Source organism: Microchirus variegatus (genome assembly GCF_963457635.1).
Source record: "Microchirus variegatus genome assembly, chromosome: 20".
NCBI lineage: Eukaryota > Metazoa > Chordata > Actinopteri > Pleuronectiformes > Soleidae > Microchirus > Microchirus variegatus.
Window position 1 is genome coordinate 19,934,918 of NC_139821.1, and position 18,864 is coordinate 19,953,781.

At 44.6% G+C, this 18,864-nt stretch overlaps 1 protein-coding gene across 1 annotated transcript; it reads left to right on the forward strand.

Moving 5' to 3' along the window:
- Positions 1-1,206: 1,206 nt before the first annotated feature.
- On the forward strand, positions 1,207-16,443 carry LOC310941847 (extracellular calcium-sensing receptor-like; the record flags this gene model as incomplete). The annotated part of the gene is made up of 9 exons (XM_083907095.1): positions 1,207-1,397; positions 1,585-1,879; positions 2,005-2,091; positions 2,440-2,709; positions 3,691-3,897; positions 3,984-4,259; positions 5,370-5,597; positions 5,683-5,806; positions 15,533-16,443. 9 exons carry the CDS (start codon positions 1,207-1,209, stop codon positions 16,441-16,443), a joined length of 2,589 nt encoding a protein of 862 aa, XP_083763221.1.
- Between the last annotated feature and the right edge of the window lie 2,421 nt (positions 16,444-18,864).

Genomic DNA, 18,864 nt, shown 5'->3' on the forward strand with positions numbered 1-18,864 from the left:
CAACCTAAACTTTTTCCATTGCATGTATTGTAACAGCCATATTAATTGGTGAAGTGCCAGTTCACGCCACGGTGTGTCACCTTCTTTTGTTGTGATGTATTGTGCAGTGTACATCTCCGATGGATAATCTCCAGTCCACTTTCACTCTATGTGATGAGTTGGTATACATTTTGATTTGTCAGTGATCTGTTTTTGTGTGTGAGTAGCACATATAGTGCAGTGAGACCCGGCTTTGTATAGTCAAATTTATATTGTGTTAAATAAAAGTGCGTAAGAGTGGAAATTCTGTCTGTCTGTGCTCTGCTAACGGCTGCTTCGGCTAAGCCTCACCACCTGCCTTAACATTTGTTAGCTTCTCTACACTGGCTCCCCGTACAGTTTAGAATTAAATTTAAAATCCTCCTCATCATGTACAAAGCACTTAATGGTCAGGCCCCTTCATTTCTGAAAGACCTAGTTTTGACTTATAACCCGAACAGATCATTTAGGTCCCAAAATGCAGGCTTAGTTGTGGTTCCTAGTTCTGTAAGAGCAGAATGGGAGGCAGAACCTTCAGTTACCAGGCTCCTGTGGAACCATCTATGGCAGTTCGGGAGGCGGACACACTCTCTCTGTATTTAAAGTTAGACTTTAAACTTTCCTCTTTGCAGAATTTGAGTAACTTTAAAGGACAAGATGAGGGGATACTTGAAATGATGAATGATGGGCATGGCTGGAGTTGGGGACAGTGCCTACAACTAAGTGCCTCATGTCTCTGAAACTGTAAATGGAACAATATATAAATTTGGTACTTAATTTGAGTATTTAAGCATTTAGCTTATAGCATTTTTTGTTTACCTAAACAAATCTTCCTTTCCTCTAATCTGAAGAACAGGAAGAGTCTGCTCTGACCCCCCCAAAAGAGCAGCAGGTCGACTGGAGGTCAGTCCAGCCCAAATGCAGTCTGTTATTGTTTTGTTTGAGAGATCCATATTGGCAGAAATGACATACTGTGTGTTTCAATAAATACATTAATAAGTCAGTCAAAAACATGATTCAGGCCCAGCCCTACAGCTTCTTATTCTGCACGCTGATGGGTGGTTTGCAAAGATAAACAACACTGCAAATACATAAAATGTGGTGGTATTGTGATGAGCCTGAATTTAGACAGGGATGAACCAGAGGAAAATCATGAGGAAATTTTTTGACACCAATCTCCTCTCATTAATGTTGTTCTCCTGCTTTCCTTTGTTCTCCTCTCTTTATTCTTCCTCTTGTCAGTTACAGGGACAGTTTGAGCTAAATGGGATGAACAAACCTGGAGATGTAATTCTAGGTGGGATTTTCAAACTTCACTTTTTTCCAGTTTTTCCTGACCTGTCTTTTACCTCAGAGCCACAACAGCCTACCTGCTTTGGGTGAGTCTGACACAGACACAGTAAGAATCTGCTGGAAAGTAAGCCAATTAGTATGAAACATTACTGATTTTATTCATGTAAAATAACAATCAATAATATGACCACATTTAAACATTTAAGTTTTTCTTATGGGTGTTGAAGCTTAAGTCACTATTTCCAGTATCTGATGTTATATTTTTTGTGTCAGTTTTGATGTTATGGGATTCAGACATGCTCAGACCATGGCCTTTGCTATTGATGAGATCAACAGAAACTCCAACCTGTTGCCTAATGTGACTTTGGGATACAGTCTGTATGATAACTGCATTCAACTAGGCATTTCATTTCGTGCAGCACTGACCTTAGTCAGTGGTCAAGAAAAGCAAGTTACATTAGAGGAGAACTGTGTAGGAACTCCTCCAGTCCTAGGGATTGTGGGTGATTCTTCCTCGACTCGTACTATTGCCATATCCACAGTCTTGGGTTTGTACAGAGTGCCTCTGGTAAGTTTTTTTTTTTCGTATTTCAACTCACTCATTATTGTATTTGAATGAACGTGTTTTTATTTCAGAATCAACCTTAACATTTTGAAAAAACAAAAAACAAAACATGCTCTGTTGTTTTGCAGGTGAGTTATTTTGCCACATGTTCCTGCTTGAGTGATCGACAAAAATTCCCATCTTTCTTTAGGACGATCCCGAGTGACGCTTTTCAGGTGAAAATCAATTTGCTATTTCAAAAAGTAAAAAACAAATCACGTGCAAAAACATTCCAAATATACTGCAGTGAAAAAATAATCACTATTTGTATAAGAATGGTCCTGCTCTGTTGGTAGATAACATTAATACAGAAATGTCAAGTCTTTAGTGTGACCTACCCTTATACCTCAACAATATTGTGACCCTGACTCACTTAAACCTGGAGTGAACCATAGTTAATGTTACTGGTAAAACCTGTTTGTCCGACTATGTCATGTTCACAAATACCTGCTGCTTGTTAACAGGATTTCTCGTAAAGATGATTTCAGCCTGTGCACTAATCCCTCTGCTCTGTGTCCACAAAGGTGAATGCTATGATTCAGATTCTAAAACACTTTGGTTGGACTTGGGCAGGTCTGCTCATCAGTGATAATGATTATGGAGTCCATGCTGCCCGATCCTTTCACTCTGATCTGGGTCCAGCTGGTGGAGGTTGTCTGGCTTACACAGAGATGTTGCCCCGCGTTTACGACCCTGTTGAACTAAGGAGAATAGTGGATGTGATGAGGAAATCTACAGCTCGAGTGGTGATTGTGTTTGCAAATCAGAGTCGCATACTCAACCTTATGAAAGAGGTAGCTGTACATGTTCAAAAAAGCTTAGCATACAACTGTAAATCTGACTGTTATTTTTACATTTACTTAAGTAGATAAAATTTAAATGATATAACACCTCTGACCTGAGGTTCTACCAGGAGTATTTTAGAGTTAGAATGTTTATGCATCTTTCTGCTATTGATACTGTGTAACACACATGCTGAAAATGTTGTCTTTTCTATTTCCAAAGGCACACTTGCAGCTTTTGGTTAATTTCTCTGGATTGTTCTTAAGATTATGAGTAATTTCGGAGAACTCGTCCTGGCCCAGGGGTTGAGAACACTCAGAAAGTGTAAAACACTCAAAGCCATCATCAAGACTGATAAAAGATATAACACTCGTCTTGATGACCACTCAAAACTGCTTGAGTGTTAAAACAAATTATTCAGATTTTACTCTCACAGACCAAATGATAATGTTGAATAAATTATCACTTCAGGAAATTATGATATGATAGATATGAGTGTTTAAATTGTGTTTTTTGCCCACTGCTTGAATTTGAAAAATGCCAAAAAGTGGTCTGAGAGCTGAGAAGGGAAGGAGGAGGGGGCAGTGGGGGCAGTGGGGAGCAGCAGTAGCATTTGATAAGAAACGGTGTATCTACTGCTTATCTCATGAAATAACATATATACTTATTTATAACTGAAATTATTTAGGGGTTTAGTTACATACTAAAAATTACCCACCATGTGGTTGGTTTGCCTGGATTGAATTTTTTGGCAGAATTGAGAGTACCTGGCTGGAAACAAAATACGGTGGACCCCTGCACCTCCATAGTTATTCACCACTTCTGTGGATTTAGAGTGGAGTTTGATGTCTTTTAATGCTTAGATCAACTTATGAGAGGCCAGCCATTTTGTCTGCAATCAGGTCCTTCTCTTTTATTGTGGTGCATACCTGTGGATGACATCAACTGTGTAAACAAAATTATCAATATACTTGTTATTATTCAATGATCAGGTGGTGAGGCAGAATGTGACAGGCCTGCAGTGGATGGCCAGTGAAGCCTGGATCTCAGTGATTTCACTCCAGATGCCACATCTCATGCCGTACCTGGGTGGAACACTGGGCATTGCCATCCGGCGAGGCGAAATACCAGGTTTCAGGGACTTCCTGTTACAAATACGCCCTGACCTACATCACAACGACACCCATGGAAATAGCATGGTGAGAATTATTTTTTTCAATCTTACACGGAACTACCAACAATTAAATAGTGTCATTATTTCAAGAAAACACTTTTTAATTTTCAGGTGAATCAGTTTTGGGAACACACATTTCAGTGCAGATTTGCATCACGTCCAGCAGGTTGGGTGGAAGCTGGAGGCAAATTATGCACTGGACAGGAAGTAATAGAGAATGTGGAGACTGAGTTATTGGATGTTTCAAACATCAGGTTGGAGTATAATGTGTATAAGGCTGTGTATGCTGTGGCGTATGCTCTTGATGACATTCTGCAGTGTGAGCCAGGGAGAGGACCTTTCAGCAACAACACCTGTGCTCATTTACAAAGACTGGAGCCATGGCAGGTGAGATATCAGTTTACACTCAACTCTTAATGTCACTTAATCCTTTGCATTCTTTTAGGCCTCAATGAACGGTAAATGGTATATAATTATATAGCACATTTTTAGTCTTGATGACCACTCAAAGCTCATTCATTCACTCACACATTCGTACAGTTGTTGGGATCCAGCCTCACACGGGGCACCATTATGTTGTGATTTGCCCATTGTAATCGGTGAAAAAATATGAATTTGATGATGTTTCATTATTTTTTAATAATTAATAATTTTATTAATTCTCTTAAAAGCCTCACACGGGGCACCATTATGTTGTGATTTGCCCATTGTAATCGGTGAAAAAATATGAATTTGATGATGATTCATTATTTTTTAACAATTAATTATTTTATTAATTCTCTTAAAAGCCTCACACGGGGCACCATTATGTTGTGATCCACCCTCTCACGGGGCACCATTATGTTGTGATTCAGCCTCACACGGGGCACCATTATGTTAGGATCAACAATAGTGGCAATAATTTGATTGGCTTAAGAAGCCTCCTGATTGCTGATCAGGTGCAGGTGGGGAGGAGCCGCCGCATGTGTAGCTGATCACCATCGTCCTCAGTGGAAGTAGGTCAAGACGCCTCCTGCAGAGAGAGCAGAGCAGAAATCCACACATGCCAGAATAATAGTAAAACTACATTAGCTGTTAGTCTGGGGGACACATGGAGATTCCCTCACTGAGTGAGTGAGTGAGTGAGTGAGTGAGTGAGTGGGGGGGGGGGGCAGAAGTCTGCCTTGAACAAGTGATTCAATTTTGGGCGTGATCCGTGGGGGGGTGGGGGTGGGGGTCGTTAAGTGGGGGGCTGAGCTGCTGAAAACGTCCATTGAAGAGACGCGTTTTCTGAGATATTGCCTGATTTATGTGCTGTCGCCTATATATCCCCTCAATGGGGACAGAGGCTTGGTTGTGTGAAGTCACCTGTAGGAGCTCGATATGAGACCCAAATGCATCTAAGAACAATTCTTTCATTATGTCGCATCATCTGAAAATATATTCTTAGATCTTTTAATGGTTTATCTTCTATTTCTTATTCTGTTCATTCTATACATCTGATTCTTTAATCCGAAGCTTATGCATTACTTGGAAAAAGTTAACTTCACCACAACATTTGGTGATCAAGTGTCATTTGATGAAAATGGTGATGCCTTACCAATATACGACATCATGAACTGGGTGTGGCTCCCTGATGGAAGAACGAAAGTTCAGAGAGTGGGTGAGGTTAAGAAATCAGCCTTCAAAGGTGAAGAACTCACACTGGATGAAGAGAAAATCTTCTGGAGCGTTCAATCCAAGCAGGTAACTTCTTACTTTCTTAGACAACCATTGAATTCTTTTAGTCATTATAGATTAGTTGAACAGACACTGATTTTTCTCCACACAGCCTCCTCGGTCAGTGTGCAGTGAGAGCTGTCCTCCAGGTACCCGCATGGCCAGAAAGAAGGGGGAACCTGTGTGTTGTTTTGACTGTGTCCCTTGTTCTGAGGGAAAGATCAGCAACATGTCTGGTGAGTGTGAAGTTTTAAACATCACAGTTCAGAGATGTTGTATAAACATGTATCTCATCACTTTCCTCTTTTCTCAGATTCCATGGAGTGCACCAGATGTCCAGAAGATTTCTGGTCCAGCCCCCAGCGTGACAACTGTGTTCCTAAGAAAACAGAGTTCCTCTCATACCATGAGCCTCTGGGTATCTGCTTGACAACCACCTCACTGTTGGGCACATTTATCTGTGTTGTTGTTCTGGGCATCTTCATCCATCATTACAGTACGCCTATAGTTCGTGCCAACAATTCAGAACTCAGTTTTCTTCTCTTGGTTTCACTCAAATTGTGTTTCTTGTGTTCATTGCTCTTCATTGGACGACCCAGATTATGGACTTGTCAACTAAGACATGCAGCATTTGGCATCAGCTTTGTGCTTTGTGTCTCATGTATCCTGGTGAAAACCCTGGTGGTTCTGGCTGTGTTCAGGGCCTCCAAACCAGGAGGAGAGTCCAGTCTGAAGTGGTTTGGTGCTGTGCAGCAGAGAGGGACAGTTCTGGTTCTGACGTCTGTTCAAGCAGCAATCTGCACTGTCTGGCTTGTCTTTGCTTCACCAATGCCTCATAAAAACACACAGTATCACAGTGACAAGATAGTTTATGAGTGTAAAGTTGGGTCCACAGTTGGTTTTGCAGTTTTACTTGGTTATATTGGTTTACTGGCCGTCCTCAGCTGTTTGTTAGCTTTTCTAGCAAGGAATCTTCCAGACAGTTTCAATGAGGCCAAACTCATCACTTTCAGCATGCTGATCTTCTGTGCAGTGTGGGTGGCCTTTATCCCTGCTTACATCAGCTCACCAGGCAAATATGCAGATGCAGTGGAGGTATTTGCTATCCTGGCCTCCAGTTTTGGCCTCTTGATGGCACTGTTTGGACCTAAATGTTACATAATCCTGTTGAGACCAGAGAGAAACACAAAGAAAGCTATCATGGGTCGAGGAACTGAGACTTAAAACAGCAAAATACAGAAAATGTTTTCGTGCAAAATCTGTTTTGGTGTGTGTTTTTAGTAATTGTTGGTTTGGTGTGTTTGAGTTCTCATTGTTACTATTACACAGCAAAAGTTTATATTTGTGTATGATAGAAAGCAAATACTGATACTGACATTACGGCGTACAATAAATATGGACAATTGAACTAATGATTGCTTAACAGTTGGTTGATTGTCACGGGGATATAGAGCTAGAGAAAGAAGCTTCCTCTGAACCTGCTGGTTCGGGGCAGAGAGACCTGTAACGCCTCCCGGAGGGGAGTCAGGTGAACAGTCTGTGGTTGGGTGCACTGCGTTTGTTGTCTGCCTCAGCTTGACGGTGTCTTGTCTCACTCACAATACTGAGTGAGTGAGAGGGCGAGTGTCTCCTTTTAACGATTTATATTTAAAAATATCTTTTGCATTACTCAATCAAATAAAGTCAAAACGTGCCTACTTAACTTGTGCCTGTAGCAAGACACCTGTCAAGTTTGCACTACGTTCGTCAACTGCCTCTGCTTGACTGTGCCTTCTTTCACTCACACTACTGTGTGAGTGAGAGGGAGTGGCTAGGTAGAGCGGCAAAAGCCAATGTGTGCTTCTTTTAGCGACTAGCACTGCACTTACTCGTACCTGTAGCGAGACACCTGTTAAGTTTGAAATCAAGAGATATGTGTGGCAAAGTGGCAACAGGTGAGAGAAAACTGACAACGCCACCTCAGGGAATTTCACCCCGAGGAAGTAACTAATTAGAATAATTCCGCCCACGTCAGGGCTCACCCCAGATTAAGGACACAGATTCAAAAAGCACTAATTATTTTTGATAAAGTAATCTGAAAAAACACAAAACAAAATATTCAAACAAAACATGCATTAGTTCAAATCAAATACTTCAAAATACACACAACACAAACAAAATCAAACAAATTAGTAAACAAAAACAATAACCATAATTCAAATGATCACAGAAAATATATATTATAATAATAGCGGTGATGTTAGTAGCGGTAACACTCTTGAGTTTGAATAATAAAAAGAGAGGGAGACAGAACAGCAGTCGGCCACGGCTTGGAGGCTGAGATTCACATAGGGCCGCAGGACTGTAATTCACGTGCTGGCCCAATCACCTGCCAAGCGAGCAGAGAGCAAAAATACTCAGAATACTATAATAATATAAATGTGTCAACATCTAAAAACACACAAAAATCAGCCTGCATATACATACCGGAGAGCAGCAACGCAGTTTTCCCAACCCGTGAGGAGAGCGAGCAAGAGAGAGAGAGAGCGCACGGCTCAATTGCCGTCCACGGCAGCTAGAGACCAAAAAGCCATTCAGTTACTGGCCCAACAAGAGCTACCGGCGGCTAAAGCACAATGTAGCCAGCTTACCTTCCAATGCAGATGTATCCACCTACAATGCAGGGAGCACACTTTGGCTCTGCAAGAGGACGCACGCAGCCAACACACAGCTGACTCTGCAAACAGAGTGGAGGCATGTGTAACGCCACTAACACTCGCCGTAACTTCATAGACGTTCGAAAGAATCCTGAAGCATAACCTACCATGCAATATTATCGTGTTGATCACAGATGGAGCAGTCACGCCACGCCAAACAGCCACGGTCAGTCACACCAAACAGCCATCACAGCATGACGCTGATTAGGGAAAGAGGGTGTAGCGCGCATCAGAAGCGCAGTCACCTGCCCATATATATAGCGGTGGGCAGCGCTGCCCAGTCATTACCCACTGATGGCTGAGTGAATTCTATATAATGATTTCAATGGGGGTCACATACCCTATCCTGTCACATTCTACCCCCCCTTTTTGCATCGTAGCCCCGACGATGACAGAAGAGACTTGGAGGTTTAGCACCAAGGTCTAAAAATGGCAAAGTAAGCATTAGTGGCTGGCCCTGGAGCTTCAACCTCTCCATCTACTGCCACACTGGCTCCCCGAGGAAGTCGGTAGACGTTGGAATGTTGACCAGCTGTAGATCGTCCGGTTCGTCTCAAGACTATCTGACTAGGACTGGGTTGGCCCGTTGGAGAAGAAGCGGAGTGGGCTGCTGCGCCAGAACTTTCTGGTACCAAAGTTTCTGCAGCGGTGACACCCGGAGACCCTCTGGATTCTGAGGAGTTTGACACCACCCCTGAAACCAGTGGAGGGGTGTTAGCGACCAGCAGCCATAGGTCATCATTCTCAGACCCACTGGGAGGGCTACCAGACATGTGTTGGTTGTAAGGTGTTTAAGGGTTGAGCCAAAGGCTCAACCCTTAAACCCTTAAAGGACCGAATTTGGGCCTTCAGCATGTTGCGATGTACATTCCGTACCTTACACAAGTTATTCACAGGAGCAATGGTGTAAACCGCTCCTTCACCTACAGGTACACGCAGCACCTGATACACCACTGAACTCCACATGTCTTGGATTTTGTGGCGACCCCGAGTACTGCGGTCCTGAATGTAGACCAACTGGCCCACCTGAAAAGGTGCATCATGGACCCTCTGGTCATGTCGCTCCTTCCGACGGCCTGCCGCAGCCAACAGTCTCTCTCGAGCGCCTTCAAAGGCGACCCCCAATCTGGCCTGGTGCTCCACAAGCCAGTCCTGCACTCCCCCTGGCACAGGGTCCCGAACACGACCCAAAAGAAAATCTACAGGGAGCCTTGGTTCCCGACCAAACATCAACAGAAAGGGGGACTCACCAGTACCCTGGTGAGGGGTGGTATTGTAGCAGAACAGTACCTGTGGCAGACAGGAAGCCCAGTCCTGTTTCCTGGAAGTTGGCAGTGTGCGCAGAAGATTGTGGAGCGTTCGATTGAACCTCTCGCACTGTCCGTTGCCAGCCGGGTGATAGGGGGTAGTACGAGACTTCGCTACTTCATACATAACACATAGTTGGTGGATCAAAGAACTCTCAAAGCTCTTACCCTGGTCTGAGTGGATGCGGCTGGGAACACCGAACCTGAAAAACCATTCAGTGGACAAGACCTGTGCCACAGTGGAAGCTCGCTGATCCCGTGTTGGGACAGCCACAGTGTACTTGCTAAAAACATCTGTCATCACAAGGACATTCTCTAATCCACCCCGAGAGGGCTCCAACAAGGTGAAATCAATTGCCACAATTTCATTTGGCCTAGAAGCTAATAAGTGACCCATGAAACTATGTGGCACTGACCCAGAGTTCTTTGCAAGCTGACAACGTGCGCATTCTTGGACCCACTGCTTAATGTCTGCAAACATTCCCGGCCAGTAACAGTGCTGTCGCACCAGTTCACTGGTCCGGTCAATACCCTGGTGGCCATGTTCCTGGTGCAGTTGTTTCAATGTCTCTAATTTAAGGACTGCTGGTAAAACAAGCTGAAACTTTTCCTCCCCCCCGTCAGAGCGGAAGACCCGACGGTATAAGACACCATCGTGTTCAACCAGGCGATCCCATTGGCGCAACAAGGCCAAAGCTGGTCTTGGGATCTGTCGCCTCTCTTCTGGAGTAGGAGGGACCCGTCTTCGCCAAAACAACAAAACATCTTTCAGGATGGAGTCCGCCTCCTGCATGGAGCGGATATCTGAAGAGGAATGGCTTGGCAAGACTGATATTAGAGACTGCATCTAGGGGTGTGGCTTGTTGGAGGGCCTCTGGGACTAAAGTGCCAGGTAAGGCCTGTTCAACTAGGTCAGGACCTGACAGACACTGCCGGGAAAGCGCATCAGCATTCTTATTGCTGCGACCTGACCGATACTTAATCTCAAAGTCAAAAGCAGAGAGTTGAGCAGCCCATCGGTGCTCTGTAGCCCCAAGTTTGGCTGAATTGAGGTAGCTTAATGGATTGTTGTCAGTAAAAACCACACACCTATTGCCTAGGAGGTACTCTCGAAACTTTTCAGCCATGGCCCACTTGAGTGCAAGAAATTCCAATTTCATGGAACTGTAGTTAGCCATGTTACGCTCAGTGGGCCGAAGGCCTCGACTAGCATAAGCTACTGGCCTAAGGCCACTCTCGGTCTCCTGGGAAAGGACAGCCCCGAGCCCACTATGGCTAGCATCGACCTCCAAAACAAAAGGGCGACCAAAGTCGGCATAAGCAAGCAAAGGAGCAGAAACCAACTTGGCCTTTAAGGCCTCAAAACTCTGCTCACACTGAGCTGTCCATGCAGAACCCAATGCCTGTCCTTGTCTTTTCTTGGACCTGGTATCTACCAGTTCCGCTACCAACTTATAGAGGGGGACCGGCCAGTTTAGCAAACCCCTCTACAAAGCGCCTGTAATAACTGGCAAACCCTAAAAAGGAACGCAGCTCAGACACATGGTGTGGACTTTTAGCCACCGCCTCAATTTTGGCAGGGTCTGTGGAAACCCCCCCACCAGAGATGACGTGGCCCAAGTATCTGACCTCTTGTTGGAAAAAGGCGCGCTTTTCAAGTTTTACCTTAAGCCCCTCCTTTTTGAGCCGGCTAAGGACCACTTCAAGTCGCTGCAGGTGCAGAGAAACAGAGGATGAGAACACAATGATATCATCTAAGTAAAGCAGCAAAGACTGACACTGCTGATTCCCAAACATCCTCTGCATCAACCGCTGAAATGTGCTCGGGGCATTACACAACCCAAATGGCATACGGTTCCATTCAAAAAGTCCAAATGGCGTACAAAAAGCCGTTTTGGGTTTGTCTTGCTCTGAAACCAGTACCTGGTTGTATCCAATGGCTAGATCTAAGGTATAGAACCAGCGGGCCCCCGACAAGGCATCAAGACTTTCCTCGATGCGAGGCAAGGGAAAGGCATCCTTCCTGGTCTTACTGTTAAGCAGCCGGTAATCCACGCACATGCGCAGACTCCCATCTTTCTTACGGACCAAAACAATCGGTGAAGCATAGGGACTACTACTCTCCCTTATCACCTGGGTCTCAAGAAGCTGGTTGATGTGAGCTTTGACCTCCTCGTACTCCGATGGTGGAATGCGCCTGTACCTCTGCCGAACTGGCACATCATCCAGCAGCGGAATGTCATGGAAGATGAGGTTGGTGCAGCCCAGGTCACCATCATTGGAAGAAAAGACTGAACTATATTTCTGCAACAAGGACCTCACCTCCTGCCGCTCCGGCTCATCAAGATGGCCAGGTCCACAGTCTCCAGCCCCATCTGCACTGGGTGACTAGCCACTTGAGAGGACACTGTGGCTGTGATGGACCTCACCTCTGTGAGTCCTGCTGGGAGACTGACAATATGAGCATCGCCCAAGACACCAAGACTGGTACGTGGATAGAGCAGCACCTCTGTTATCCCCACATTGACCACAGGAATGTAAACTGTACCACGGGAGACCTGCACAAGGCAAGGGGATGCCAATAGCCCTGCTGGTAGGCCAGACTCACTGAGCTCAAAAAGTACAGTCATGCCAGAGAATGTTTCAGGGCAAGTACTGGCCACCAATTTCATAACCCCACCAGGAATAAGGACAGCTCGTGTACCTCGAACCCTGGCTGTACCAAAGGAATGTTTTGGGCACTGAGTGGTGGACTGATGGAACTGCTGCAAAGCTTCAACAATGGGGAAAGGGGCATGCACCACCGAGTACTTGTCAAACAGCGCAGACCCATGTGCGCCAAAGAGCTCTCTGTCGCAACCACGAATAACATTCATCCCCAGGATGCCAGGGACAGAAGACACGGAACCAAGTGGGTCTCTGACTACCAGGATGCCACAAGTAGGGAATCACCTTACCACACAGAGTCACATTTAACTCTAGATAACCAATGTAAGGGATTTCCAGGCCATTTGCTGCACGGAGCTGTAACCAGTGACATGACTGAAGACGGTCATGACCCCACGGTGCAAACTGCTCTAAAAAGAAGCTCACAGTAATGGTACACCATTGACCCTGTGTCCACCAAACATGAAATAGAAACCCCACCCATTGAAGCCTCAATGGTTGGACAAGATGACATCAATCTGGCCGTATGACCAATCTGTGAGCCCATCGACTCCCCATCTGAGCTGTGACTCAACAACTCAGAGGGCGTCAGTTTTCCGGCTGGCGAGAAAGATGAGATGGCCTGGCCCTGTCCAGTGGCTGAATTAGCATGAGCAGAAACCCGTTCTCTAACACATTCTCTCGCGAAATGCCCTGGCTGATGGCACCTTCGACAGATCAACGGACCACTGCGAGGAGGGTGAGTCTGTATGGGACGATTCTGTAAAGATGCTACAGTCTGAGTGAGCTCATTGAGCTGTTCCTGTTGACGCTTCAAAAGCTCCTTTAACTCCCCTAGCTCTGACCCATATGACGTAGCCAGGGGTGCTGGGCGGGGACCGCTCTGCACTCTATACTGGAGGCCATATGTTGAAGGGAGGGAGTGACTACGTTCTCTAGTACCCCCTGGAAACCCTTCCCTTTCCCACCTAATAGCCTCTGCACACACTTCCAGAAGGGTAGCTTCGGGTTCACCACGAACAAATTGTTTCAATTCCCGACGAAGGGCACTGTCAAGGACATGTTCTATAAATTGGTCACGAAGTAACACTCTGCCATTAACCAAACCATCAGGGGCACACTGTTTCACCTTTTCCATAAGGGCCATTAGCGCCAAGGAAAACTCTTGGAGCGTCTCACCCTCTTGCTGCTTCCTAGCAAAAAAAGCTTGCTGTAAAGTGACATATGACTGGGCACAACCGTACAACTCCTTTAAAATAGTTAAAACCCTTATGGGGTCCCCACGCTCCACACTAGTTCGATATTTAATCTCCTCCCTTGCCTCTCTTTCCAAATGGTCAAAAATAAAGAAGGCCTGGTCCACAACAGACAGATGGCGGACACGCATGCATGCCTGTATCTCCTCTGTCCACTCAGCTATCCCTACGCCGGTCCTACCATTGAACATAGGACACCTACGGTCTCTAGGAACTACTACCAACCGCTCTTTAACAGGAGCGCTGGGGCCTAACACTGAAGCCTCACTACCAGATGCAGGAGAAGCTAGGTTAGCTGCGCTAGGACCCGCTGGAGACAAAGCCCTTTCCCGCGATAGTCGCTCATTATCGGCCCTGAGCTGCATGACCAGGTCTCTAAGCTGCTGCACTTCCTCCTCCATAATAACAATGGGTAAGGGGAACACACTGCACAGAATTCACCTACCAATGTTAAAACTACTTCACTCTGTGGCCAATACTGCTGTTCTGTCCCCACTACAACACACACAAAATAACAGTAAAATAGCAATCCCCCAATTTATATCAATGAAACAAAATAAATAAAACAAAAAAATGGAAATCACGTCTCCATCTTCAAAAGTGCATCCTGCTGACAATGCCAAGATGTGGCAAAGTGGCAACAGGTGAGAGAAAACTGACAACGCCACCTCAGGGAATTTCACCCCGAGGAAGTAACTAATTAGAATAATTCCGCCCACGTCAGGGCTCACCCCAGATTAAGGACACAGATTCAAAAAGCACTAGAGATAAGACGTGATTCCACAATTAAACAATTATTTTATTTTCACAATATGGCTAAAATTATGGCAGCCGCGATCTGCCCCACAGCTCTGTCCTGCAAAAAAGACAGAAATGGTCGACTTAGTTGACTGAAGAATGGCTCGAAACTGCACACACGCCTACCAGCAAGGGGAATACAATAGATCAAAATAACATACTATTAAAAGTTTACAAAGAAACAAAACAACATGCAATAACACAATCTAATTATTTTTGATAAAGTAATCTGAAAAAACACAAAACAAAATATTCAAACAAAACATGCATTAGTTCAAATCAAATACTTCAAAATACACACAACACACAAACAAAATCAAACAAATTAGCAAACAAAAACAATAACCATAATTCAAATGATCACAGAAAATATCTATTATAATAATAGCGGTGATATTAGTAGCGGTAACACTCTTGAGTTTGAATAATAAAAAGAGAGGGAGACAGAACAGCAGTCGGCCACGGCTTGGAGGCTGAGATTCACATAGGGCCGCAGGACTGTAATTCACGTGCTGGCCCAATCACCTGCCAAGCGAGCAGAGAGCAAAAATACTCAGAATACTATAATAATATAAATGTGTCAACATCTAAAAACACACAAAAATCGGCCTGCATATACATACCGGAGAGCAGCAACGCAGTTTTCCCAACCCGTGAGGAGAGCGAGCAAGAGAGAGAGAGAGCGCACGGCTCAATTGCCGTCCACGGCAGCTAGAGACCAAAAAGCCATTCAGTTACTGGCCCAACAAGAGCTACCGGCGGCTAAAGCACAATGTAGCCAGCTTACCTTCCAATGCAGATGTATCCACCTACAATGCAGGGAGCACACTTCGGCTCTGCAAGAGGACGCACACAGCCAACACACAGCTGACTCTGCAAACAGAGTGGAGGCATGTGTAACGCCACTAACACTCGCCGTAACTTCATAGACGTTCGAAAGAATCCTGAAGCATAACCTACCATGCAATATTATCGTGTTGATCACAGATGGAGCAGTCACGCCACGCCAAACAGCCACGGTCAGTCACACCAAACAGCCATCACAGCATGACGCTGATTAGGGAAAGAGGGTGTAGCGCGCATCAGAAGCGCAGTCACCTGCCCATATATATAGCGGTGGGCGCCGCTGCCCAGTCATTACCCACTGATGGCTGAGTGAATTCTATATAATGATTTCAATGGGGGTCACATACCCCATCCTGTCACACATGTATCTCATCACTTTCCTCTTTTCTCAGATTCCATGGAGTGCACCAGTTGTCCAGAAGATTTCTGGTCCAGCCCCCAGCGTGACCACTGTGTTCCTAAGAAAACAGAGTTCCTCTCATACCATGAGCCTCTGGGTATCTGCCTGACAACCACCTCACTGTTGGGCACATTTATCTGTGTTGTTGTTCTGGGCATCTTCATCCATCATTACAGTACGCCTATAGTTCGTGCCAACAATTCAGAACTCAGTTTTCTTCTCTTGGTTTCACTCAAATTGTGTTTCTTGTGTTCATTGCTCTTCATTGGACGACCCAGTTTATGGACTTGTCAACTAAGACATGCAGCATTTGGCATCAGCTTTGTGCTTTGTGTCTCATGTATCCTGGTGAAAACCCTGGTGGTTCTGGCTGTGTTCAGGGCCTCCAAACCAGGAGGAGAGTCCAGTCTGAAGTGGTTTGGTGCTGTGCAGCAGAGAGGGACAGTTCTGGTTCTGACTTCTGTTCAAGCAGCAATCTGCACTGTCTGGCTTGTCTCTGCTTCACCAATGCCTCATAAAAACACCCAGTATCACAGTGACAAGATAGTTTATGAGTGTAAAGTTGGGTCCACAGTTGGTTTTGCAGTTTTACTTGGTTATATTGGTTTACTGGCTGTCCTCAGCTGTTTGTTAGCTTTTCTAGCAAGGAATCTTCCAGACAGTTTCAATGAGGCCAAACTCATCACTTTCAGCATGCTGATCTTCTGTGCAGTGTGGGTGGCCTTTGTCCCTGCTTACATCAGCTCACCAGGCAAATATGCAGATGCAGTGGAGGTATTTGCTATCCTGGCCTCCAGTTTTGGCCTCTTGATGGCACTGTTTGGACCTAAATGTTACATAATCCTGTTGAGACCAGAGAGAAACACAAAGAAAGCTATCATGGGTCGAGGAACTGAGACTTAAAACAGCAAAATACAGAAAATGTTTTTGTGCAAAATCTGTTTTGGTGTGTGTTTTTAGTAATTGTTGGTTTGGTGTGTTTGAGTTCTCATTGTTACTGTTACACAGCAAAAGTTTATATTTGTGTATGATAGAAAATAAATACTGATACTGACATTACGGCGTACAATAAATATGGACAATTGAACTAATGATTGCTTAACAGTTGGTTGATTGTCACGGGGATATAGAGCTAGAGAAAGAAGCTTCCTCTGAACCTGCTGGTTCGGGGCAGAGAGACCTGTAACGCCTCCTGGAGGGGAGTCAGGTGAACAGTCTGTGGTTGGGTGCACTGCGTTTGTTGTCTGCCTCAGCTTGACGGTGTCTTGTCTCACTCACAATATTCAGTGAGGGAGAGGGCGAGTGTCTCCTTTTAACGATTTATATTTAACAATATCTTTTGCATTACTCAATCAAATAAAGTCAAACGTGCCGACTTACTTGTGCCTGTAGCAAGACACCTGTCAAGTTTGCACTACATTGGTCAACTGCCTCTGCTTGACTGTGCCTTCTTTCACTCACACTACTGTGAGTGGCTAGGTAGAGCGGCAAAAGCCAATGTGTGCTTCTTTCAGCGACTAGCACTGCACTTACTCGTACCTGTAGCTAGACACCTGTTACGTTTGAAATCAAGAGATATGCATATAACACACACACAGTCAGACGTTCCTGGAATTCATAGATAGACGTACAGTATTGTTGGTATTGACAATATGAATATGAACTGTCACTTCACGACCTTTAGATGAGTCTTGTTTATCAGATGCAAATTATAAATTAATTTGCAACATATTAATTGTTTAAATGGTGATGGTGTGAGGTCGTACACTGGCTTCTTGCAATTACCCTTGTCACAGGCATACAAAGACAAAAGACAGAGAACAGTGCTTAGATAAACTTGATGGCAGCTGTGGCCTAGTGGTTAGGGCTTCGAGCTCGAGACCGGAAGGTAGCCAGTGCAATCCCCGACCAGTCCGCAGCTGAAGTGCTGTTGAGCAAGGCACTTAACCCCCTCACTGCTCCCCGAGCGCCGCTCACTGGCATGGCAGCTCACTGCGCTGGGTTAGCATGTTCTCCACCTCACTGTGTGCTGTGTGTGTTCACTAACTCACTGCAGAATTGAATTTCCCCTTGCGGGACTTAAAGGGTTCTTAATAAATATAACTGTGTCATCTGCATAACAATGAAAGTGTACTTTCTAATAATGGTCCCTAAAGGAAGCATGTATATATAAAAAGTATAGGCCCAAGCAGGGAGCCCTGTGGAACACCACAATTAACTATTGTTTGTAGTGAGTCATTATCATTAACATGAACAAACTGGAATCGATCAGATAAGTATGATTTAAACCAGCAGAGGGCAGTACCTGTGATACCAAGGGTCTGCTCAAGTCTCTGCAATAGAATGTCACGATCAATGGTGTCAAATGCAGCACTAAGATCTACCAGGACAGGTAAAGAGACTAGAACATTATCTGAGGCCAAGAGAAGGTTGTTACTAACTTTAACTAGTGGTGTTTCTGTGCTATGATGTAATCTAAAACCTGACTGAAAAACTTCAAACAGGCCATTAATGCGCAAATATTCACACAATTGATTGGCAACTGCCTTTTCTAAGATTTTAGAAACAAAGTGAAGATTAGTTACAGGTTTGTAATTAGTTAAATCGTCTGGGTCAAGGGTTGCTTTTTTAAGGAGGGGTTCAATCACTGCTTCTTTAAAAGTAGTAATATAGAGCCATTAATTAAAGGAAAAATATATTTAAACACTTTAGTGGGGATGGGATCTCAAAGGTTGATGGTTTGGATCAGGGGTGTCAAACTCATTTTCACTGAGGGCCACATCAGCATAATGGTTACCCTCAAATGTAATCAGATGTAACTGTTATACAGAATAAATGTAACCAAATATAATGGTAATTAATCTGTAACATATTGCTAAATAACTTTATGTATGTATTACTTATTCAAGTTACAAATATGATGCATTATAGATGTAATCTGGTCCGCGATGGTGTTTCTTGACAAACTAACGGTTTTAAAAGTCTGGTTCTGGTCGGGGCAGACATGCTGCATTGCACTGCTTCAAAAACAAACCCTCTAGCTTTCACTGCCAAATCATTTTTAGTTGTGGCTTTTGTGAACATATTCTGCTGCGATCACAGTCTCAATCTCAATTTCACTCGTCGCGTGATACATATACAATGATACACTGCGATCTAGTGGAGGGATGTCGTCACTTTGCGGGTAACTCAATCTCCATGCATTGTGGGAAATGCCACATCATATTTCATCACAGAAAGAATCCTTGCCAGCTAGGCGTGCTCCTGTTTATTCGGTCAGTAGAAAAACTGCTCTGTTTGTTGTGTTTACAATGATTACAGTGT